This window comes from Theropithecus gelada, chromosome 20 (assembly GCF_003255815.1).
Source record: "Theropithecus gelada isolate Dixy chromosome 20, Tgel_1.0, whole genome shotgun sequence".
Classification (NCBI taxonomy): Eukaryota; Metazoa; Chordata; class Mammalia; order Primates; family Cercopithecidae; genus Theropithecus; species Theropithecus gelada.
In genome coordinates, this window is record NC_037688.1 from 48,333,639 (window position 1) to 48,359,295 (window position 25,657).

At 55.4% G+C, this 25,657-nt stretch overlaps 1 protein-coding gene across 5 annotated transcripts in view; it reads right to left on the reverse strand.

Annotated features, from left to right (window-relative positions):
• The window catches only part of MGRN1 (mahogunin ring finger 1), a 68,332-nt gene that overhangs the window by 23,825 nt on the left and 18,850 nt on the right, over positions 1-25,657 (reverse strand). For 4 of the 5 annotated variants that reach the window (XM_025371017.1, XM_025371019.1, XM_025371016.1 and 1 more), the window contains exons 2-7: positions 18,820-18,938; positions 16,927-17,015; positions 16,162-16,308; positions 11,524-11,641; positions 2,849-2,915; positions 2,472-2,521 (exon numbers count right to left, since the gene is read on the reverse strand). In XM_025371017.1, coding sequence (XP_025226802.1) covers positions 2,472-2,521; positions 2,849-2,915; positions 11,524-11,641; positions 16,162-16,308; positions 16,927-17,015; positions 18,820-18,938 — 590 coding nt within the window. Of the gene's footprint in view, positions 1-2,471; positions 2,525-2,848; positions 2,916-11,523; positions 11,642-16,161; positions 16,309-16,926; positions 17,016-18,819; positions 18,939-25,657 lie in introns of all 5 variants that reach the window. The other variant, XM_025371015.1, reaches the window with a different exon arrangement.

Here is a 25,657-nt window from a genome sequence, read left to right on the forward strand (position 1 = left end):
AGGTGGGTGGAGAGCCCGGGCTAGGCAGGACCCAGAGGCAGCGTGAAGCCCGAAGCAGGCAGGCTGGGCCTTGGCTCACGGGATCCTTTTCCCCTCCTGACTCCGGGGCCACAGGATGGTGCCACGCAGACCTGCAATGGCAGGGTGCTGATGAACGTCAGTGTACACTGGGGGGGGCCATCGAGGCACTAACAAACAAGGGTGCGTCCCATCACCTCCGCCAAGTTCTCAGGAGAAACCAATGCCAGCTGGGCAGCAGCCCCTCGTCCATCCTGCCAGCATTCCCTGAGTGTCTGCTCTGTGCCAGGTGTCAAACTCAGCTCTGAGGATGCCACGACATCCAAGAGGAGAGGGCTGCCCTCGTGAACATCAAGCGGGGAGAACAGATGTTTGTTCTGAGTGGTGTCAGGAAAAGCCTCCTGCAAGGAGTGGGGCCTGACCAGTCCGCACGGTCAGGATGTGGCAGCCAGGTGGGGGAAGGAGCAGCAGGACTGGGGCTTTGTGACATGTGCCAGGTGACACCCAAGGACACTGAGCCTGGTGGGAAAAGGCTACAGCCCAAGGAGGTAACAACACTGCTGATCTCTGCACACCCCAGGGTGAAGTAAGTCTACCGCAGGGAGCCCACCTTGTGGGAGCCCCAGCCCGTGTCAGCAGCCTCTACAGAATTCTAGAGGGCTGGCCTCAGTCTAGAACATTCTCCCTTGACATACTCCAAGTACCCTTTGAAAAGCGTCTTAGCCAGGTATGGTGGCTCACACTTATAATTCCAGCACTTTGGGAGGCCAACATGGGAGGATCACGTGAGGCCAGGAGTTTGAGACCAGCCTGGGCAACACAGCGAGACCTCCTCTCTATAAAAACAGTTTTTTTAAAATTAGCCAGACACGGTGGTGTACTCCTGTAGTCCCAACGACTCAGGAGGCTGAAGCGGCACGATCTCTTAAGCTCAGCAGGTCAAGGCTGCAGTGAGCTGAGATCATACCACAGCCCTCCAGCCCAGGCAACAGAGCGAGAAACTGTTTAAAAAAAAGATGGCCAGATGCGGTGGCTCATGCCTGTAATCCAGGCACTCTGTGGGGGGGCGAGGTGGGTGGATCACCTGAGGTCAGGAGTTCGAGAACGGCCTGGTCAACATGGTGAAACCCCATCTCTACTAAAAACACAAAAAATTAGCCAGGCATGGTGGCAGACACCTGTAATTTCAGCTACTCGTGAGGCTGAGGCAGGAGAATCTCTTGAACCAAGAGGTGGAGGTTGCAGTGAGCCGAGATCATGCCATTGCACTCCAAGCCTGGGTAACAACAGCGAAACTCCGTCATCTCAAAAAAATAAAATAAAATAAAAAAAAGGCCAGGCGCAGTGGCTCACACCTGTAATCCCAGCACTTCAGGAAGCCGAGGCAGGCAGATGACCTGAGGTCAGGAGTTCAAGACCAGCCTGGTCAACATGGCAAAGCCCCGTCTCTACTAAAGATACAAAAATTAGCCAGGTGTGGCCAGGTGCAGTGGCTCATGTATGTAATCCCAGCACTTTGGGAGGCCGAGGCAGGTGGATCACGAGGTCAGGAGATCAAGACCATCCTGACTAGCCCAGTTAGCACAATGAAACCCTGTCTCTACTAAAAATACAAAAAATTAGCTGGGTGTGGTGGCAGGTGCCTGTAGTCCCAGCTGCTTGGGAGGCTGAGGCAGGAGAATGGTGTGAACCCCGGAGGCAGAGGTTGCAGTGAGCCGAGGTCGCGCCACTGCACTCCAGCCTGGGCAACAGAGCGAGACTCTGTCTCAAAAAAAAAAAAAATTAGCCAGGCATAGTAGCATGGGCCTGTAATCGCAGGTACTTAGAGGCTGAGGCAGGAGAATCGCTTGAACCTGAGAAGCAGAGGTCGCAGTGAGCACATATTGCACCACAGCACCACTCCAGCCTGGATGACATGGCGAGACTCTGTCTCCAAAAAAAAAAAAAAAAGGCCAGGCCCAGTGGCTCACGCCTGTAATCCCAACACTTTGGGAGGCCGTGGCAGGTGGATCACTTGAGGTCAGGAGATTGAGACCAACCTGGCCAACATGGTGAAACCCTGTTTCTACTAAACACACAAAAATTAGCCAGGCGTGGTGGTACATAGTACTCCCAGGTACTCGGGAGGTTGAGGTGGGCGCATTGCTTGAACCGGGGAGGCAGAGGTTGCAGTGAGCCGAGGTCATTGAACTCCAGCCTGGGTGACAGAGTGAGACCCTGTCTCAGGGGAAAAAAAAAAAAAAAAAGCAAATGCAAAGCCTCCTGACAGCGGCGCTCAGCCTCGGGACCAGAATTCTGGAAAGCAGGAAGCCACAGGCACACCCCCACCTGCCCCGGGCCCTTGACACTCAGCCACCCCACGAAGCCCCAACCCCTGCTCAGCCTTATCTCAAAAGACCACCCCCTGCCCAGCTCCCAGGTCCTCAGGAAGGTGATGGCCAGATGGCACTTACCTTTTCAAAGGCGGCCAAGAGCACGTGGGCATGGCCGGTCACTTCCACCACTGCTGGGGAGAAAGGGGCAGAGCAGTCAAGAATCCGGGCTTGCCCCACCCAGGCATCTCACCTCCCCGAGCCTGGCAGGCCTGCGGCACCAAGGGCTCAGCCTGCGCAGAGTCCAGAGTCCAGAGTCTGTTCTGGGACCCGCCCTCCTGCACTTTCCACTTCCTCACCTGCCCCAGACTCCAAGCTGCCCACACACCCCGCCTTGTGGCGAGCCCAAGGCCCTGTGCCTGGCCTGCTTCATCACTGCTGCAAGCACTCCTCCCTCAGGACGCGCTCCCTCCTTGCATGGCCTGCACGCCCAGGAGGATGGAAAAGGATGCACTCACCATCTCCTTCGTCTACCACAGCCTGGATGACCACTGGAAACACGCCTCGGTCCAGGTCAAAGTTCAGCTGAGGAGAGAGTTGGCAAGAACGGTCAGGACCCACACAGCCAAGCCTGGAAGCCTGGAGACGGTCAACAGATGAGCTGGAGAAAGCAGGCAGCAGCAGAGTTCAGAGGACACGCCTCGAGATGGCAGGAAAGGCGGATGCCAGGCGTGGCACCTTTTTAATGTGTGTGTTAAAACAGATAAAACAAACTCTGCCATTTTAACCACGTTTCAACAGCGTTGAGTAAAGTACATTTAAAATGTCATGCAACTGCCACCATCCATTTCCAGAACTTTTCATCACCCCAAACAGAAACCCCACGCATAGCCATCAGCACTCACACACTCTCCTTCCCCTCCCCCAGCTCTCAGAAGCCACCACGTGCTTCCTGTCTCAAGGGATTTGCCATTTTCGGACCTGTCATTTACATGGAATTGCACAACAGGTGACCTCCTGTCTAGGTATGTTTCCAAAGTTCACCCACGGAGCAGCACGCATCGGTGCTGCTTTCCTTTTTCTGGCCAAATAACAGGCACTGGCCGGGCGCGGTGGCTCAAGCCTGTAATCCCAGCACTTTGGGAGGCCGAGGCGGGTGGATCACGAGGTCAGGAGATCGAGACCATCCTGGCTAACATGCTGAAACCCCGTCTCTACTAAAAATACAAAAAACTAGCCGGGCGTGGTGGCGGGCGCCTGTAGTCCCAGCTACTCGGAGGCTGAGGCAGGAGAATGGCCTGAACCTGGGAGGCGGAGCTTGCAGTGAGCCGAGATCGCGCCACTGCACTCCCGCCTGGGTGACACAGCGCGAGACTCCGTCTCAAAAAAAAAAAAAAAAAAAAAATAACAGGCACCGTGTGGACATCCACACGCTGTGCACGCATTCCTCCGTGACAGACACCGGACTGGGCCTGCGTCCTGGCTACGGTGAGCAGTGCTGCACAAGTGTCTGCCTGAACCGCGTTTTCGGTTCTCCTGGGTGCGTGCCTTGGAGGGGAAGTGCTGGTCACTGGGCAACTCCCTGTGACTTTTGAAGGCACCTGGCTTGGCCCCAGAAAACACAAAAGGCAAGCGAGGGAGACCACGAGGCTGGCTTGAGTCCAAGGAGAAGCTTACTCCTGCTTTCATCCCAACCCTGCCGTGCACAGGCTGAAGGCCACCCTCTTTCCCACGGCCCCCAGGACCCCAGCAGTCAGCCCAGCACAGTACCATCCTCTTGGAGCCCTACTCCCCGGTACTGCTCTGCGGGTCTCGCCCTGCCCTCTGCAGGCCAAGTCTTTCTCTGGGCCTCAGGAAGCACTTGGCCCCTGGGCTTCTATCATTCAGACCCTGGTAACCAGGAAAGCCACTGGCCACCATCGGGCTCCCTGACTCCCTCCGTGGAGGGCAGGGACCCTGTCTCTCCAGTCACCATGACATCCTCGGTGTCTGGCACAGAACAGCAACGGACACGTGCACCTGTTTATTCTGGGAGGAAAAAGAATCATTTATTTCTCAATAAAGATTTACTGAAAGAACGGATACTGGCTGCGCCACTGTGAGCATTCTAAAAGCCAGCGAATCATTTGCTTAACATGAGTGAATTGCAGGAGATGGTAATTATAACACAATAAAGGTGTTAAAAAAAAAAAAAAAAAACAGAACAAGGCCGGATGCCATGGCTCATGCCTGTAATCCCAGCACTTTGGGAAGCCCAGACAGCGGATCACCTCAGGTCAGGGGTTTGAGAGCAGCCTGGCCAATACGGTGAAACCCCATCTCTACTAAAAATACAAAAATTAGCCAGGCGTGGTGATGCACGCCTGTAATCCCAGCTACTCGGGAGGCTGAGGCAGGAGAATCGCTTGAACCTGGGAGGCAGAGGTTGTGGTGAGCCGAGATCGCCCCATTGCACTCCAGCCTGGGGGACAGAGTGAGACTCCACCTCAAAAATAAAAACAAAAAATAGATGAGACATCAAAGAGGAAGGGCCTGGTAGGCCCAGTTCAGGCAAGGGCAGCTGGGTCGGGGGAGAGCCTCCTGCCTCCCGAGCCCGACCACAGGCCTCAGTGACCAAGACCCACGAGGAGGCCGGGCGCGGTGGCTCAAGCCTGTAATCCCAGCACTTTGGGAGGCCGAGACAGGCGGATCATGAGGTCAGATCGAGACCATCCTGGCTAACACGGTGAAACCCCGTCTCTACTAAAAATACAAGAAAAATTAGCCGGGCTAGGTGGCGGGCGCCTGTAGTCCCAGCTACTCTGGAGGCTGAGGCAGGAGAATGGCGTGAACCCAGGGGGGCGGAGCCTGCAGTGAGCCGAGATCGCGCTACTGCACTCCAGCCTGGGGCACAGAGCAAAACTCCGTCTCAAAAAAAAAAAAAAAAAAAAAAGACCCACGAAGAAGGGACGAGCCCCTCCATGTCTGCAGCAACCACCCCCACAGACGTCCAGGTGGGAACACTCCTGGCCCAGCACACGGGAACCCTGAGCCCGCAGCCAAGCACTCACCCCAAACGGCAATGCTCAGAACCAACAGACACACAGGATGTCTCCTCTCCCACTGTCCCTCCGTGAAGTGGGCAGCAGAAGCAGGGCAGGGGCACACATCCCCACCCCAGAGGCCCACGGTGGCTTTCATCTCAGGTCCTCCTGAGCCTCGGCTTCCTTCCTTGTAAAAGGGGTTATTACTGTGCTACCGCATGGGTTTCAAGGATAAAGCACAAATGTAGTCCTCTCAACAGACCCAGCACAGACACTGCCTGTGGTGGTTGCTACGGTTGTTGTGAATATTGCTATCATGTTTTTTTGGTTTTTTTTTTTTGAGACAGAGTCTTGCTCTGTTACCCAGGCTAGAGTGCAGCCGCGGGATGTTGGCTCACTGCAACCTCCAACTCCTGGGTTCAAGCAATTCTCCTGCCTCAGCCTCCCGAGTAGCTGGGATTATAGACGCCTGCCACCATGCCCAGCTAAATTTTTGTATTTTTTGTAGAGACAGGGTTTCACCCTGTTGGCCAAGCTGGTCTCAAACTCCTGACCGCAAGAGATCCGCCTGACTCAGCCTCCCAAAATGCTGGGATTACAGGCATGAGCCACTGCCCCTGGCCAAATATTACTATTATTTAAAGAACAGAGAGAAATGTTTCTTCCTAAGATTTGTCAATACAGTGAATTTCCTACCAAAAATACAGACGAGGAGAAGAGTTACGCGGACCACAGAGAGTAGTCAGGAGAAGGGGACGGGGAGAAACATTATTGTGCCCAACTGCCAACCAGGAAGGCTACATGGACATGGACATGGACACAGGGCAAAGGCTGGCAGTACCCAGGCGCTCCCAAGGATGTCCCCACCCAGCAGGGACTCCATACCCACAGGTACCTGGCACACAGCTACAGCAGCTTCCTGCCATCTGGAGCTAAGAGTTCCATTCCGATCAGAATGAATGGCACATGTAACCCATCGATATAAGAAGCCCTGGGCAGGCAGCCATCAGCTGAAGAAACCGCAAGCCTGGAGACCAAGTCCACACGGGCCTAGGCCCTGCATCTCACAAGGGAGGGTCACACGCTCCAGCCACAAGTCCCGTGGTATGGATACCAATGCACACGTGGACAGAGGTGGACAGAGACACTGACGATGGGGGCTGCGCTGTGAAGGCTGAGAAGTGCCGTGGTCTCTGTTAGCGAGGAAGGGTGAAGCCATGAGTTGGCAGGGCACTGGCCCAGGGCCAGAGTCAGGGCTGCTGGCGATGAGTCTAGCTCCTTACCCATTCACTACAAACAGGCCCCCACCCGAGCCTCAGTTTCCCCATTTGGCAAAATGGAACGGAAGTCACGCCTAACGCAAGGCTCCAAGTGCTGTGGCTGGCAGAGCACACGGTCAACACCAGCACCCAGAAGTCCGTGTGTCCAGGCAACGGGAGCCGACCCAGTCTCCTCTGGGAGGGGCTGGAGGCTGCAAAAGGAGAAAAGGGTGCGAAAGGTGGCCAAGGAGGCCAATCCTGGGCCAGAGCTTTGTGCAAATGTCCACACACATCAGAAAGCTGCAGGCTGTTGGGCCTGACATGGTGGCTCAGGCCTGTAATCCCAACACTCTGGGAGACCGAGGTAGGAGGATTGCTGGAGCCCCGGAGTTTGAGATCAGCCTAGGCAACACAGTCAAACTCTGTCTCTACCAAACAAACAAACAAACAAACAGCCAGCAGTGGTGGCACCTGTAATCCCAGCTACTGGGAAAGTTGACTTGAGGTGAGAGGATCTCTTAACCCAGGAGTTCGAGGCTGCAGCGAGCTGTGATTGTGTCACTGCACTCCAGCCTGGGAGACAGAGTGAGCCCCTCTCTCAAAAAAGTGGGGGGAGGCTGCAGGGAGGTGGGGCACATGTTCACACCCACCGGGACCCAGCCAGGCCTCCAGCTCCCAGCCAACCGAGGGATACCACAGACACCTGGGCTTGCCAGAGGGAGGGACACTCCCTTCCCTGGCGTGGGGAGCCTGTCAGGGGCTGATGCTGGGACTGTAGGCCCCTTGTGAGCCTGTTTCCTGCCCACTCCGCTGAGTCTGCACAGGAGCCATCGTCCCAGGGTTGCCTGGCAACGCTCCCACGCTGCTGCCACAAGGGCTGTCATGAAGCCCGGAAAGGAGGAGTTCACGCACCGGCAGCCACTCCTTTAGGTGATGGAGCTGGACGGGGGAGGCAGAGCTTTGTGGAGCGCGCCCACCCCCACGCCCCTGCCCACCCCGCGCTTCCACCCAGGCCTGGAATGCATCCACGCAGCCAGCACCTCAGCACTGACGGAGGAGCCTCTGAGTGAGCTGTGATTTTTTCTCATCACACTGCAGAAACTCAGTGCTGACACTGCTTTACTGGTGTGCAATAAAAACCAATGGTCTGGGGGAGGCGTGCATGATGGTAGCTGTAGCCTTCTCTCCCACTAGCCGGCTGGCAGACTGGGGTTTACAGTGGGCACCCCGGGTAAAGCCCTTTGCATGCTGATCACAGAGCCCTCATGGCCACCCTGTGAGGAACTGCTTCCAGCCCCAGTCTGCAGAAGGGCAAACCCAGGCTCACAGAGCTGCAGAACTGGCCTAACGCTCTAGAGAGAGAAAGCAGCAGAACCAAAGTGGGCCCCCAGCCCCTCCACACATGTCCTCTCTGCTCCTGGGCAAGGCCAGTGCAGCCACCCTGGGCACCCCTGTGGCCTGTCCTTGCAGCTGTGCTCTTAACGACGCTAAGCCACGTCTGGCCCAGCATCTGAGCCCCTCAGGTTCTCTCTGGGAAAGCGTCTCCCTCCTACTCCAGGTCTCTGTGGCCTGGCTGCAGGACGGGAGGCCCCCGCCCCAAGTGGGGCCACAAAGAGAAGGCGCACGGCCTCCAAGCACCTCTGGACCCAGCTGGATGGCCACGCGCTGGCCTGCAGGGCACTCGCTGAGAACAGGGCCAGCTGAGGGAGGTGGGAAGTTATGCCACAGAGATCCCCGCCCTGATGACACAGTCCCTGGAAGAAACCTCAGGCCACCCAGTCTTCTCTGAATCTACACCAGTAAGTCTCTAGTTTTCTTTTCTTAAACAAACCCAAGAGTTTTTCTGTCACTTCCATCCACAAAAGTCCTGACAAAGACAGCACCTCGAAGGCCGCACAACAGCAGCTGTCCCTGACGTGTGCCGACTCTCAGCATGGCCATCCACGGACGAGCCAGGGCTACAAGCACACGGGCGCTCATTCGACTTCCTCAGCAAACCCTCACCAAAGGGCCCCTGGTGGGTCCAGTGCCAAGTCTGGGACAGAGGTAAGGACAACTGGGGGCATCGTGGTTCCAACCCTCTCTGGGCCCTGAACCCTCAGGAAGCTGGCCACAGTGACCACTCCCCTCCCCCAACCACCTCACCTGCAAACCCACGGCTCACAGGGCATGGAGACTGGGGCTCCCCAGAGGGGCTGGGGAAGGGACCCCAGGGAACATGAAACAAACAGGGAACAGAGACACCCCCAAACTCCCACTCCCCAGAGTTCAACACACACGCCACACAGCACCCACAGCCACACATGAGAGCTGCGTGCAGGGTCCACACCGGTGATGCTGGGAGAGGACAGAGACTCCGCCCACCCAAGGGAGTCTGGGGAGACATTTATTTTACTTTTACCTTTTTTTTATTATTATTTTTTTACCTTCCCAAGAAATGGAGTCTCGCTATGTTTCTCAGGCTGGAGTACAATGGCTATTCAAAGGGACAATCCCACTACTCCTCAGCATGCGAGTTTTCATCTGTTCGGTTTCCAGCCTGGGCCGATTCCCCCCTCCTTAGACAACCTGGTGGTCCCCCACTCCCAGGTGCTTTTACTTTTGAGACAGGGTCTCGCTCTGTCACCCAGGCTGAAGTGCAGTGGCATGATCATGGCTCACTGCAACCTCGATCTCCCAAGCTCAAGCGATCTTCCCACCTCAGCCTGCTCAGGAGCTGAGACTACAGGCGAATACCATCACACCAAGCTGATTTTTGTATTTTTCATAGAGACAAGGTTTTACTCAGGCTGGTCTCAATCTTAAATGATCCTTCCACTTCAGCCCCCCAAAGTCCTGGAACTACAGGCAAAAGCCACCACACCTGGCTTGTTTTATTTTTAATGCAAGGACAAGGAGGCTTTTCACAGAGAGTGGCTGCAGGTCAGGAAGAGAGGAGCCACAGGACTGGCCCCAGCATAAGTCAGCTCATCAGGCCTCCTGGGAGGGCATGTGGTCAATGTCTCCTCCTGGCCTCGGACCCACAAGGTCTGTCCTGTTTCTTGTTTTTGTTTTGTTTTTTTTTTTGAGATGGAGTCTTGCTCTGTCGCCCAGGCTGGAGTGCAGTGGCTTGATCTCGGCTCGCTGCAAGCTCCGCCTCCCAGGTTCACGCCATTCTCCTGCCTCAGCCTCTCGAGTAGCTGGGACTACAGGCACCCACCACCTCGCCCAGCTATATTTTTGTATTTTCAGTAGAGACGGGATTTCACTGTGTTAGCCAGGATAGTCTCAATCTCCTGACCTCGTGATCCGCCTGCCTCAGCCTCCCAAAGTGCTGGGATGACAGGCGTGAGCCACCGTGCCTGGCCACATGAGGTCTGTACTGTTACACAGGAACCTCCTGGACCAGGGTCTTTGCAAGCTGCAGACCACACAGACGCTGGAAAACAAGGCAAAGGGAGAAGGAAGGAGGATACAGCTTTGACTGAAAGCTGGAGAGGGGCCTAGGAGGGAAAACTAGCAAAGCAGCCACTTAAGCCACAACCTACAAAAGGCATCGTTAAAAGAAGTCTGCAGCTTTGGCTGGTCAAAGTGGCTGATGCCTGTAATCCTAGCACTTTGAAGGCCAAGGCAGGCGGATCACGAGGTCAGGAGATCAAGACCATCTGAGCTAACACAGTGAAACCACATCTCTACTAAAAATACAAAAAATCAGCTGGCCATGGTGGCATGTGCCTGTAATCCCAGCTACTCAGGAACCTAAGTCAGGAGAATCCCTTGAACCCAGGAGGCAGAGGTTGCAGTGAGCCAAGACCGCACCACTGCACTCCAGCCTGGGCAACAGAGTGAGACTCCGTCTCAAAAAAAAAGAGACGTTGGCCGGGCGCGGTGGCTCAAGCCTGTAATCCCAGCACTTTGGGAGGCCGAGGCAGGCGGATCACGAGGTCAGGAGATCGAGACCATCCTGGCTAACACAGTGAAACCCCGTCTCTACTAAAAATACAAAAAAAAAAATTAGCCGGGCGTGGTGGCGGCGCCTGTAGTCCCAGCTACTGGGGAGGCTGAGGCAGGAGAATGGCGTAAACCCGGGAGGCGGAGCTTGCAGTGAGCCGAGATCGCGCCACTGTACTCCAGCCTGGGCGACAGAGCGAGACTCCGTCTCAAAAAAAAAGAAAAAAATACAGAAATTAGCTCTGGGCATGGTGGCGGGTGCCTGTAATCCCAGCTACTCAAGAGGCTGAGGCAGGAGAATGGCTCAAACNGATTTTAAACAAAAGTAAGGTTAAAAAGTTTCGGCCGGGCGCGGTGGCTCAAGCCTGTAATCCCAGCACTTTGGGAGGCCGAGACGGGCGGATCACGAGGTCAGGAGATCGAGACCATCCTGGCTAACACGGTGAAACCCCGTCTCTACTGAAAATACAAAAAACTAGCCGGGCGAGGTGGCGGGCGCCTGTAGTCCCAGCTACTCGGGAAGCTGAGGCAGGAGAATGGCATGAACCCGGGAGGCAGAGCTTGCAGTGAGCTGAGATCTGGCCACTGCACTCCAGCCTGGGCCGCGACAGAGCAAGACTCTGTCTCAAAAAAAAAAAAAAAAAAAAAAAAAGACCACCACCTGGTGTGAACAGACCCTGCATTGCTGCAGCCAGCAAAGGGGACCCCATTCTTCACGCCTCCCGAAACCCCAGTGTCTGAACCTCCGAGTGTGGCTGCCTGGTTGGCGTCTGGTCTCCTGGCTCCACCAACATGTGGCCCAGGCCTTGCTCCAGTCCATCCGTACGTCTGCCTGAGCACATAGACTGGGGTAGCCGTTCCCAGGCCTTATGAAGCCCGGAGGAACCCAAACACACAGGTCCCACTGCGCTGGCCCCACCCCCAAGAGGAGAGAATTCGAGAGAAGGAGCAAAGGGCAAGGAGGAGCCCAGCCAGGATTACCTCGTCATCCTTCCATTCCAAGAAGTCAATCTTGAAGGAGGGCAGGGAGAACTGCTGGCTCACCCCTCTCTTGTAGTGGACGGTCTCGGACTGTAGTGAGGGGCTTTTGGGGCTGTATCTGCGGGGAGCCGAGAGCAGGCAGTGAGACTGCAGCAGGGCGAGGGCCCTCCGTGCCCGCCCCTCCCACTCTGAAAGCTGGCAGGGCTGCAGACATCTTTTGGATACCCTCTCTTGTGGGGGACAGCAAACAGCCTACATGACCACGTGGCCCTCACCTTCCAGGGCCTTCCACAGCCTCTCGGCTCACCATGCAGCTCTGCCCACGTCAGGCCGGGCTACGATTCTTCCAGAGCCCACACCTGCCCAATCCCTTTGCTACATCCCCCAGTGTGGCTGTGCTTTTCCTTTCGATGGGGGTGCTAAGCTGGTTTACTTTTTTTTTTTTAGATAAGAGTTTTGCTCTGTCGCCCAGACTGGAGTGCAGCAGCATGATCTCAGCTCACTGCAACCTCTGCCCCCCGAGTTCAAGTGCTCCTCCTGCCTCAGCCTCCAGAGTAGCTGGGATTACAGGTGTGCACCATCATGCCAGGCTAATTTTTTATTTTTAGTACAGACAGGGATTCGACATGTTGGCCAGGCTGGTCCAAACTCCTGACCTCAAGTGATCCACCTGCCTCAGCCTCCCAAAGTGCTGGGATTACAGGCGTGAATCACTGCGCCCAGCTTGAGTGCTTACTTTTAGAATGAACACAGTACTTAAGTACACACAGTGCAAAATGCTCCTTCCCCAACCCTCACGCCTGCTCCCAGCGGCCTGTTCTCCGCCCCAGCAGAGACCCATATATCACTCCCGGGGAGCGAGGCACAATGGTGGCCACATGCACCGCGGGTCTCTCTTCCTCAGCATTCAGACGCGGTAGGCGTCAACACTGCTCTTTCATGTGTCTGCACACACTGGGGCTGTGTCCTGTGAACCACCACACCGGTCCCGCTGTGGTTTTATCATTCCGTCAGGGCCCCTGAGATGGTCACCAATATCTCACTCTTCTTAACACCCTTCTGCATGTCTTCGCCACAGGCCAGGCGCGAGTGCATCCCTAAGACAGGTGTCTCAAGCAGTTTCATGTCTGATAAAACTCCATGCAGGAACCCAATTCACACCCCACAGCCCCTCCCTCCACCACACCGCCCTGCTTGCCTGCGGCCAGGGCTGGCTCTCCTGGACAAAGGCACACTGAGCCCAGAGACGGGGTGGGGTGTTGGAGGGCCACCACTGTACACACAAAGGCAGAAGAGGCCTGCCCTGGCCACCAGAGCCCAGTGTGGGAGGACGCACTACAGGGGAGGCCCAGGCTCAGCCTCAGTAAAACGCACAGTTAAGACACCGCCCTCAGGTGGACCCCAGCTTTCTCCTGTGAACTGTGGAGCCCTGCACACACCCCTCTGTCTGAGCCTCAGTTTCCCTGTCATGAGGCAGAGAGGGTGGCTTGCCCTGCAGCTCAAATGGATGGAACACTGGCAGGCTGGATGGGGTCTGGGTGCCTGGACACGGCCTCCAGGTCCTGGAGCTGCTCCTGCTCTGTGATCCCTGCTGGGAGGGGAATCAGGCCTCGTACCAGGTCCTGAGAGGAGGGGACTGTTTTCTCTGTGATCCCCGCTGGGAGGGGAAGCTGGCCTTGCGCCAGGTCCTGAGACAGGGGGACTGTGGCACTTCTCTCGTCACTAGCCCCCGGGGGTCTAGGACAGGGTGACACCAGCGAGACTTGGCAGGGCATTTCTCTGTTCTCTCTAGCCTTTCTGGTGGCAGTGGGACCCTCTCTTCAAGCGCACCCGAGATGGTTACCCAACCCCTGAGCGCTGGGGGGCAGGGGGCAGATCACTCACTCCCACTGGCCTGTGACCTCGGCGCACACCCCCTTTGTGGCAGTCCCCGGACATCTCCCCAGAACCCAGCTCCTCCACCATGTTGGCCAGGCCCAAGGAGGGCACCAGGCCCCAGAAGCCCAGCTCCTCCATCATGTTGGCCAGGCCTGAGGAGGGCACCAGGCCCCGTGGGTGTCACACACTCAACCCCAAGCAGTGGGATGCAAGAAGGGGACAGAGGGGCCTGCCCTGGTCACTCCAAATGCTCCTATACCCAATAATTCCATGCCTGTCATAGCACACAGGCATGCATTTCTGGTGTCATTAAAGAAATATGATCTGTGCCGGGTGCAGTGGCTCACGCCTGTAATCCCAGCACTTTGGGAGGCCAAGGTGGGAGGATCATGAGGTCAGGAGATCGAGACCATCCTGGCTAACACGATGAAACCCCGTCTCTACTAAAAATACAAAAAATTAGCTGGGCGTGATGGTGGGTGCCTGTAGTCCCAGCTACTTGGAAGGCTGAGGCAGCAGAATGGTGTGAACCCGGGAGGCAGAGGTTGCAGTGAGTTGAGATCGCGCCACTGCACTCCAGCCTGGGTGACAGAGTGAGACTCCATCTTAAAAAAAAAAACAAAAAAAACATATATATATATAAAATCAAGTGCCAGGGCAAGGTAGAGCCTCAAAGAACAAAGTCCAGAAAAAGGGACCTGTTCCTCCCCCAAGTGCTGGTCCACAGGAAGAGCCCTGGCTGCCGGGGAGCCCAGGGCCAGAGCCCAAGGGCGGCCTCACCTGGTGGCAGGTTCCCTCAGAAGCCCCACGAGTCGTCTCCACCAACCCCTCAGCTCGAGCACTCAGGCTCCTTTCAGGAGCACTTGTCACATGAGGGGCTGTGCACAGGACACACGGTCCCCTCCTCACACCACCCACCCGCATTTCCAGCTGAGGACACAGAGGCACAAGCAGTCACGTGCCCCAAGCCACTCAGTGGGGACAGCATTCAAAGGCTAGGCTCTCAACCACACCCTATCACCAGATGCAAAGCTGACCACTGAGCACTGTGCTCCAATGCAGGAAGGTGGGGGGTACACTCCTGCTTGTCCCTAAAGCCACTTGGGGCAGATGTGCCTTTGTAGGCTGGAGGCGGTCCTGCCAGCTCCTGCTGAAGTCGTACGTTTCAAACTTTCAGGGCCAGAAGGACCCTTATTTCAAATAAAACCTCTGAAAGTGCAAATATGTAATTGTGACACAATAAAAAATAAATATTTGGCCCCGGCCCCAGTTCCTGACACGGAGTCCTCTAAAACCCTTGTCATTTCCTGAGCAACAAGCGTGCTACGAGCGTCTTTTTTCTATTATTTGGTCCGTGATCTTTGCTCCCGACACAGAACTCCAAACCCGCGGAATGTCCTGGGTGGCAGGAGCGTCTATGTGTCAGTGAGGTGACTCTTGGCTCCTGTATGGGGTTGGCCGCCAGAAAGACCAAGCCATGATTAGAAACTTGGAAATGTCGTCGAAGAGCTCCTGAGGAAAAACAAACAAAAACCTGGGCCAGGCGGGCCGGGCTGGTGGCTCACGGCTGTAATCCCAGCACTTTGGGAGGGCAAGGCAGGTGGATCAACTAAGGTCGGGAGTTCGAGACCAGCCTGGCCACCATGGAGAAACCCTGTCTCTACTAAAAATACAAAACTAGCAGGGCATGGTTGCACATGCCTGTAATCCCAGCTACTCGGGAGGCTGAGGCAGGAGAAGCAATTGAACCTGGGAGGCGGAGGTTGTAGTGAGCTGAGATCGCGCCATTTCACTCCAGCCTGGGCAACAAGAGTGAAACTCCGTCTCAAAAACAAACAAAACCACTTTGGGAGGCCGAGATGGACGGGATCATGAGGTCAAGACATCGAGACCATCCTGGCCAACATGGCAAACCCCTCACTCTCTACTAAAAATACAAAAATTAGCCAAGCGTGCTGGTGCATGCCTGTAGTCCCAGCTGCTCAGGAGGCTGAGGCAGGAGAATCGCTTAAACCTGGTAGGCGGAGGTTGCAGTGAGCCGAGATCACGCCACTGCACTCCAGCCTGACCAACAGAGTGAGGCTCTGTCTCAAAAAAAAAAAAAAAAAAAAAAAACCTGGAACTGAATTTCAGCCAAGCCCCATCCTCCAGGGAGGGGACAGGGGCGGAAGACATAGTTAATCATCAATCCTGCCTACGTGATGAAGCCTCCAGAAAAGGCCCTGAAATATGCGGTTTTCGGGAAAGCTTCCTGGTTGGTGAATATGAAGGTGGCACGCACCACCCCTTTCCCCACACCTCGCCCTGTGAACCTCTTCATCTGGATCCTTTACAATCAACCAACAAACATCAGCCAAGTGTTTCCCTGGCTTCTGTGAGCCACATCAGCAACTGACCAAGCCTGAGGAGTGGGCTGTGGGAGCCTGATTTACTGCTGCTTGGTGAGAAGTTCAGGTGGCAGTGGGGGCTTATGACTGGCATCTGAAATGGGGCAGTCTCGTGGGACTGGGCCCTCCATGTGCTGCAGAAACTCCAGGCAGCATCGGAACTGAAATGAGTCACAGGACCCCAGCTGGTTCCCGCAGAGAAGAGGCGAGTCCCTGGGGTGGGAGAAGCCCCTCACATTGTGGTCAAGTCCTGGGAGTATGGTAAGAGAGTAGGGATTCGTTTTCTCCCTCTGGTTACTAAGGCAGAGAGAAGCCTCCCCAAGGAGTCCGGGGACCCCCAGCCCAGCTGCTGCCAGCCGCCTGCGGGACTCACACTGCCCTGCCGTTCAGGAACTCCTCCGACGCCTGGCAGTAGATGGTGATGGCCACACGGGCATCAGCGTCGAAAGTGAACTCCAGGCTGTAAAGCACCCGGGGCTTGTCGCCGTCCTCGGTGGGGCTGTCAGCGTCGTCTTTGTACCTACCCCAGGCGGTGGAGAGAGGCAGCGGATCAGAGGCCACATCCGCGGAGGCTGCCTCCTGCCCTGCCAGGCTGAGGGCCGTGGAGGCGGCTTTGTGGACACAGCCCACTTCTCCAGCAGACATGGGGGCCGTTTCCTATTTGGACATGAAAGCCCAATGGTCCAGGGCTTGCCTCTCCTTCTTCCTGCCCACAGAAGATGGGGTACATGCTTTTGGTTCAGAGACAGCCCCAGATGCCTCAAGTCTAGTTGGTTTAGGCAGTTTCTGAACCTACTGAAATCTGGTGCTGGGTCATTCCTGGCAGTGGGGGGCCGTCCTGTGCATGGCGGGAAGTCAGCACCCCTGGCACCCACCTGAGATGCCAGGGCACTCCACCTGGCTGCCTCCAGACACTGCCCAGGGTCCCTGTGAGGCACAGCTGAGAAGCCCTGGCTAAATGGCTCTCTTTCCACATGCCCTTTCCCTCACTCAGCCCAGGGCAGCCTCTGATTCCACACGGGAGGGGGCAGAAACTGGGGCCCCTCCCACCTGCCCTTTTCCCCAAGCAAGCCAGAACCTCTGCCCCGGGCTGTGCCCCACAGAGCCACAGGGTCCCCAGGGGCAGGGCGAAGCTTACCTCACCAGCCGGAGGGAGTCTTTGCGGATGTTCACCAGGCTCCGCAGCGTCTTCACGGGCTCGTGAGGGGCAGGAGTGACGTAGGGAAACTAGGAGGAAAACCACAGGGCCACAGGTGACTCCCTCAGGAGCGGCCAAGGACAGAAAACGGGCCAGGGTGCAGCGGCCACAGCCCCAACGAGTATCCCTGGGTTCTCGTCCCCGTGTTAGAGGCTGCGTGGGTATGCTGTCCTCATTTACAGGTAGAAGCTGCAGGCCACACAGCCCGCACATGCAACAGCCAGGACCAAACCACCCTGAGCAAATCCGGCCAGGCAGCCTCAACGCCCGATTCCTGCCCGCTGGGGCCGCCCATCCCCAACCTGCTCTCCCAGGCTTCCCACATCCATCACTGCCCGGAGCAACCTCAGCCCCTTCCTTGGGCCCCACCCTTTCCATCCTCAAAGCTTCCTACGAGCACCCCCGCCCCAGGCTGAGCCCCCAGATCCCCCAACGTTTACTGGCTCCTCCGGCCTCCTGTCCCCCAAGGCCTGCACCCTCTCACCTCCTCCTCTGTTCCCAGGGCCCCCTGCCTTTCTGCTCCTCCTGGAGGGGCCTCCTTCCCACCTATCACGGCTTGGTTCAGCCACGGCCTCTCCAGTGGCGTCTCCCTTTCTGCCCTTTCTCTCTTCTACCCATTTGTCCTGTGTTAATTGTCTATACTCCCACTAGGTAGCAGAGGCGGGGTCTGCCTTCACCCTAGACCCTGGAAGAGTGCTAGGCACACAGCAGGTGCCAAACGTGTGCTGAACAAACGGACAGCTCACAGTACTCGCGTACTATGACAGTGTTCGAATGTACCCTCCTCCGGCAATGAGGGGAAGATATTAGCCAGCTGTCTGTATCTCTCCTTTGGACCATGTCTCTTGCCCACTGTTCTAGGGAAAGTAAATTTTTTTTTTTTTTTTTTTGAGACAGCCTCCCTTTGTTGCCCACGCTGGAGTGCAGTGGCGCAATCTCAGCTCACTAAAACCTCCAACTCTCAGATTCAAGTGATTCTCCTGCCTCAGCCTCCCGAGTAGCTGGGATTACAGGCACAAACCACCACGCCCGGCTAATTTTTTTTTTTTTTTTTTTTTTTAAGTAGAGACAGGATTTCACCATTTTGACCAGGCTCGTCTCAAACTCCTGGCCTCAGGTGATCTGCCCGCCTCAGCCTCCCCAAGTGCTGGGATTACAGGCATGAGCCACAATGCCCGAGGTCTGTAAATACTATTTTTCCTTTTAAAGAAAGTCATCCGGCCGGGCGCGGTGGCTCAAGCCTGTAATCCCAGCACTTTGGGAGGCCGAGGCGGGTGGATTACGAGGTCAGGAGATCGAGACCATCCTGGCTAACATGGTGAAACCCTGTCTCTACTAAAAATACAAAAAAAAACTAGCCGGCCGTGGTGGCGGGCGCCTGTAGTCCCAGCTACTCGGAGGCTGAGGCGGGAGAATGGCGTGAACCCGTGAGGTGGAGCTTGCAGTGAGCCGAGATCGCGCCACTGCACTCCAGCCTGGGCGACAGAGCGAGACTCCGTCTCAAAAAAAAAAAAAAAAAAAAAAGAAAGTCATCCAAGAAGGCTGGAATCAAATCCACAACGTTCTGCAGCCGTTGCAACCCAGATGCACCCGTTCAGTATAGCTGCTCTGTTTCGCAGTGACCTGCCCCTGGCCATCTGGCCTCTAAGGGGCAGCACCAGGACACCCCATTCCAGGGCACGTGTCCACACCCAAGCTCAACTGGAACCCTGTCAGGAGCTCTGCCCGTTTAGGGGTGATTTGGTGCCCGTCTGCCCTCATGGCTGGGATGCAGACCGCTGGGGATGGGGTCTCCCACCCCCACAGCCCAGTGAAAGCCCTGTCCAGACCCACCTGGACTGGGCGGCTGCCCAGGAAATTCAGGTCCATGTTCTCTCCAAAGAGGTAACCTTCAGGGTGGGGGGTGTCAAATTTCTCTCCTCCCATGAAAAAGTGCGAAGCAAAGTAGTTTCCTGTTTAAAAAAGGAAACACGATTATAGATTGGTTTTTTGCTTCTGAGATGGAATCTCACTCTGTCACCCAGGCTGGAGTTCAATGGCGCAATCTTGGCTCACTGCAACCTCCACCCCTTGGGTTCAAGCGATTCTCTGCCTCAGCCTCCCGAGTAGCTGGGATTACAGGCACGTGCCACCATGCCTGGCTAATTTTTGTATTCTTAGTAGAGACGGGGTTTCACCATGAAGGCCAGGATGGTCTCCAACACCTGGCCTCAAGTGATCCACCTGCCTCAGCCTCCCAAAGTGCTGGGATTATAGGTGTGAGCCACAGTGCCCAGCCTGGAAACACAGTTATAGACTCTGAGGCTAAACACAGCCCGGTGGGAACATCTGATGGCCAAGAAGCCCAGTCCTGAGAAAGGCTCCACCTCAGGGGAGCTGGTGCAGACAGGCCAAAGGGCGTCCCCCACATCTTCTGCCTCGGCCACCTGGCCTCAGGCCTTCCAAGGTGGCCTCCTGACCTCCTCACACCGCCAGCCTCAACACTCTTCCCTGGACGGCTCCTCACTGCTCACAGCCCGTCAGCCAGCCCCCAGCTCCAACACCGCTTTTTTCTGTGGTGGCCTGAGCTGTGTTCCCGATGAAGACAAGTTTGGGTCCTACCCCACATCCACCCCCTACTTGTGCATGTGACCTTATTTGGAATTAGGGTCTTTGCAGATGTAATGAAGTTAAGATGAGGTCATACTGGATTGAAGGGCTTAAATCCAGTGACTGGTTCTTAACAGAAGGAAGAAGAGGGAGGTTTGGACGCAGACTTGTATGAAGGGAAGACCAAGGGAAGAAAGAGGCAGAGACTGCAGTGATGCGGCCACAAGCCCAGGGATGACAAGGAGTGCCTGGGGCCCCAGGAGTGGGGAGAGGTAAGGAAGAGCCCTCCCCAAGTGCCTTCGGGGGGTGTGGCTCTGCTGACACCTCAGTTTCTGACATGTGCCTCCATGACGGTGAGAGAATACATTTCTGCGTCTTAAGCCACGGTTAGAGGTCATTTGTCACAGCCACCCCGAGAAATCCTTACACATTTCCTGATCCCAGACTAAGTCACCCCACCCCCAAATCTGAGCCCTGCGTACTTTCCATGTCAGCATCAAGCCCGGTTTAGAAGTCTCTGTGGATCTGGACTAGTTCGTTCAGTCTGACTCCCGCGTGAGGGCGGTAGGCTGTAGGTGGCACCCATCAGCACCCTAGCACACTCAGGCACGAGATCTGCGCTTCTCCCACGAGGAGGGGATGAACAGCTGGGCAGCCTCAGAGACCTACGCTTAGAGCCCTGCCGAGGAACACTGAGAGCATGGCCTCTCCCCTGGATTCTTGACCTCACACCCAGATCCAGCCCCGTTTCTCCCGGCACACAGTCCCTGAGAGGAGGGCCCAGGTGACCACAGGAGCCTGTAGATTTCAGGGATGCTCAGACTACATGGTCCTCAACCTCACGTGTTGCAGGGACTTCCGGGAATTCTCAGAATCCCCACTGGGGGCCCCAGAATCCCTATTCCTTCTCAGAATTCCCACCTGAGGCCAGGTGGGCTCCTCCCGGGGCCCTCAACGGGAATTCTGAGACCTTCAGGCCCTGCATGGCCTGTGTCCTTCCTGAGAACCACGGCTCCAGTTACAGATAGCCCAGCCACGGCCAGCAAGAGTAGCCAGGCCCCAACCATGAGTCCAGGATGCTCCTCCCGAGGGAGGTGGCCCAGAGCCAGGTGCCCAGCACAGCTGCTCCTGACTGCCAGGAACGGTGGGCAGGAGCCACAGCCCCACCCAACCCCCCATGCAGAACAGGGACCACTGAGAGGTGATGACAACCAGAAAACAAGAATAAAGCGGCGACTACTTCAGCAAGTGGGACGGCCTGATTTTATGGACCATCACGCAGCTGCTGGAACCAAGCTGATCTAGACACACCGACGTGGATTGAGTCACAGAAATGTGCAGGTTAAAGAAAACAAGTTAACACATTGCAAGATCATTTTCTGAGGGGTCACTGCACGCACTGAGATGTGCACAGCACAAATTGTGAATACACAGAGGATGTTCTGGAAGGTCACACCCACGAGGCTGCCAGGGAAACTGGTGCAGAGCAGATGAGCGGTGGAGCAAAGCCCATGTGGTGGTTTTAAATCAAAAGAAAGAATACCTGCAGTACATGTGAGCCCAGGATGCCTTCCCCAATTACCTGGGCCCTGCACGTAGCCCCACCACATTGAAAGCTTCATTGCATCTTAATACCCTAAGTCTTTAAAGGTGAATTTTCCACACGGCCTGTGGGGGGTCCGGGGGCCACAAGGCACACCGTGCCTCAGGACCTGGTGGTCTCCAGACGCTGGCCTCAGGCTTGCTTGGCCTTTAATTCACCCAACCTCAAGCCCAAGTCACGGAGCAGGGCTGAGGGCGGCCCGGCCCGGAGCCACCTGCCTGACCTCCAAGATGCACAACATGGCCATGCAAACCACAGGAACCCCCCGCACCAGCCGCTGGCAGACAAGGGCCACAGCAGCATGGCAAGAGGGTGTGGGAAGCCCGCTGACCCTGCTGACCAGCCCAGGACCCATCATTGGAGGCACCCTCGGCAGTGACCAGTCCCCACCCTTCCAGGCTCTCCCTAGGGCTGATGTACTAAGGTGGGGTCCAGAAGGCCAGGCACCCTTGGTCTGGAGGGAGACTCAGGAGTGGGCTTGTCCCTGCGAGGCCTTTCAGGCTGAGGCACTGGGAACTCCATGACCCCAGGCAGGAGACAGGTCCCTGGTCCAGAAGCCTTCTGCTCCAACCTCCTCCCAGGGCACCCTCAAGGCACAACCACTTTGTGTCCAAGAAGCCCTCTGAGTTTCCTCTCTGCAGGCAGAAGACGAGCGAGGTGGCCAGCCTCCACGAGGGCCCCCAACGCATCTCACCTCCCAGCTGACATGTCTCTGGGCACACTGCACCCACACCAGACAGGGCTGACCAGGTGACCAGTGAGACCTCGTGAAAATGGTGTGTGGCTTCTAAGGCTCTGGGGCAAGCTGCCACCATGCTGTGAGGACACCCAAGCAGCCCCATGGAGAGGTCCACGTGGGGAGGACCTGAGGCCTCCTGCTAAACCCAGCACCAGCATGACGTGCCTGTGAGCCAGGGAGGCAGCCCCTCCGTGCCCAGGCAAGCCCTCAGATGACTGCAGCCCACCCACAGCCTTTTTTTTTTTTTTTTTTTTTTAAGACAGGGTCTTGCTCTGTCACCGAGGTTGGAGTGCAGTGGCACGATCACTGCAGCCTTGGACCTCCTGAGCTCAAACAATCCTCCTGCCTCAGCCTCCCAAGTAGCTGGGACCATGGTGTGCATAATGCCTGGCTCATTTTTGTTTATTTTTTGTAGACACGGGGTCTCACTACGTTACCTAGGCTGATCTCAAACTTCTGGGCACAAGCAATCCTCCCACCTTTGCCTCCCAAAGGGCTGGGCTTACAGGCGTGAGCCACCGTGCCACAGCCTGAGCGAGGACTCATGAGTGATGGTGAGCCAGAGCCCCCCAGCTGAGCCACTCCCAGTCATGACCCACACCGTGAGGTAGTAAGTGCTGTGCTAAGCCACTAAATTCTTAAGGAGTCACCCAGAAAGAGACGTCGAATCTTTCTGAGATGTGGTCTCAGTGACTGTCATTCTCTTCTCCTGGCTCCCAGTTCAACTTCATTTCTATAGTCACAGTCCTGGTTAGAGCCTCTGGCACCATCTGCCCTGTGACTGTGCCCATTTGCCAGTCTCCCCACATCTCCTGGGACCCCAGGTCTGTTTCTGGACCCACTGCCCTCAAAACCCTGCTGGTGTCCCAGCCACACTGGGGCAGGTCGCAGTCTCCCTGCAGCCTCCGAGGCCTCAGACAAGGCCACTCTGCCAGCCCCGGCCCGCTCACACCTCGGGGCCCTGGAGTCCTCAGCTCATCCAGCTCTTCCCTGGAGCTCCGGCTCCACCTCAAGCTGCCCTCTCCACAAGACCTCTTCTGACACCCCTTTTACAACTTGCCAAGCCCCCAACACCCCCGCTTGCTGACCGACCTTCCCACTCCCCTTTCCGGCCTTATTCTTCTCCACAGCACTTTTCAGCCTGGTGTTCTAGATGGGAGGCTCTAAGATCTGACGGTATACAGATTTAGAAAGTAATTAAGCTGGGCCGGTGGTTCATGCCTGGGAGCTTTGGAAGATCAAGGCAGGAGGATCACTTGAGCTCCGGAGGTCAAGACCAGCCTGGGCAACATACGGAGACCCTGTCTCTACAAAAAAATTCTTAAAAATTAGCTGGGCATGGGGCCGGACGTGGTGGCTCACGCCTGGAATCCCAGCACTTTGGGAGGCTGAGGCGGGAGGATCACGAGATCAAGAGATCGAGACCATCGTGGCTAACACGGTGAAACCCTGTCTCTACTAAAAATACAAAAAAATTAGCCAGGCATGGTGGCGGGCGCCTGTAGTCCCAGCTACTCCAGAGGCTCAGGCAGGAAAATGGCGTGAACCCAGGAGGCGAAGCTTGCAGTGAGCCGAGATCGCGCCACTGCACTCCAGCCCGGGTGACAGAGCAAGACTGCGTCTCAAAAAAAAAAAAAAAATTAGCTGGGCATGGCGGCGCATGCCTGTAGTCCTAGCTACTCAGGATACTCACTGAGACAGGAAGATCGCTTGAGCCCAAGAGTTCGGGGCTGCAGTGAGCCATGATCACACCACACTGCACTCCAGCCTGGGCAACAAAGCAAGACCCTGTCTCTCTCCCCCTCACCCCCACCAACTCTCTCTCTTTTTATATATATATATATATATATATATATATATATGCACACACACACATATATATTAATAACTTCAGAGAAACAAACGCTACAAACTAAAACACCTGCATAGGTAATAAGTGATTATTAATTTTTTCCTTTATCTTTTTAAAATTAAGTTTTCGGCCGGGTATGGTGGCTCACGCCTGTAATCCCAGCACTTTGGGAGGCCGAGGAGAGCGGATCAACAGGTCAGGAGATCGAGACCATGGTGAAACCTCGTCTCTACTAAAAATACAAAAAATTAGCCGGGCGTGGTGGCAGGCGCCTGTAGTCCCAGCTACTCGGGAGGCTGAGGCGGGAGAATGGGGTGAACCCGGAAGGCGGAGCTTGCAGTGATCCAAGATCGCGCCAGTGCACTCCAGCCTGGGCGACAGAGCGAGACTCCGTCTCAAAAAAATAAAATAAAATAAAATAAATAAATAAAATTAAGTTTTCTACAATTAACATGTATCATTTCTAAAATAAGAAAAATTATTTTTAAAAGATCAGAGACAAGGAAGAAGGGTGTTGTTAAAGCAATAGTTGTAATATCACAAAACTGGAACCATGTTCTAGAATGAGATCAAGGTAATGGTTGCTTGACTGAATATACCAAAAATCACTGACTTGTACACTTTGAAAAGGTGACCCGGATGGTAAGTGAATTTCACTTCAATAAAACTTATTAGCAACTGGAAGGACTTCCCTTGTGAGGTGATGAATAATTAATTTTTTAGCCGGGCGCGGTGGCTCAAGCCTGTAATCCCAGCACTTTGGGAGGCTGAGACGGGCGGATCACAAGGTCAGGAGATCGAGACCATCCTGGCTAACATGGTGAAACCCCGTCTCTACTAAAAATACAAAAAACTAGCCGGGCGAGGTGGCGGGCGCCTGTAGTCCCAGCTACTCGGGAGGCTGAGGCAGGAGAATGGCATAAACCCGGGAGGCAGAGCTTGCAGTGAGCAGAGATCCGGCCACTGCACTCCAGCCTGGGCGACAGAGCGAGACTCCGTCTCAAAAAAAAAAAAAAAAAAAAAAAAAATTTTTTTATACTAGCTTTTTATGTCAATTTTTGGCAAGCAACTTGGAATTAGACACTATTGTTACACAAAAATCTTGCTAATTCCTATCTAATTGATGTTATCAAGGTTTCTCAACTTAAAAAACAGAACTAGCCCAGGTGCGGTGGCTCACACCTGTAATCCAAGCACTTTGGGAGGCCAAGGTGGGTGGATCACCTGAGGTCGGGAGTTCGAGACCAGCCTGACCATCATGGAGAAATCCCATCTCTACTAAAAATACAAAATTACCCAGGCGTGGTGGTGTATGCCTGTAATCCCAGCTACTTGGGAGGCTGAGTCAGGAGGATCACTTGAACCCAGCAGGCAAATGTTGCGGTGAGCTGAGATTGTGCCATTGCACTCCAGCTTGGGCAACAAGAGTGATGCTCCATCTCAAAAAGGAAAAAAAAAAGAAAAAAGAAAAAGAAAAAGGCCGGGCACGGTGGCTCAGCCTGTAATCCCAGCACTTTGGGAGGTCAAGGTGGGTGGATCACGAGGTCAGGAGATCGAGACCATCTGGCCAACATGGTGAAACCCCATCTCTACTAAAATACAAAAAATTAGCCGGGCATGGTGATGCATGTTGTAGTCAGAAGGCTGAGGCAGTGGAATCGCTTGAACCCAGGAGGCAGAGGTTGCAGTGAGCCGAGATCACACCACTGCACTCCAGCCTGGTGACAGAGCAAGATTCTGTCTCAAAAAAAAGAAAGAAAGAAAGAACTAGAATTGAGGGTCTGAGCATGGTGGCTCACACCTGTAATCCCAGCACTTTGGGAGGCTGAGGCGGGTGGACCACTTGAGGTCAGGAGTTCTAGACCAGCCTGGCCAACATGGTAAAGCC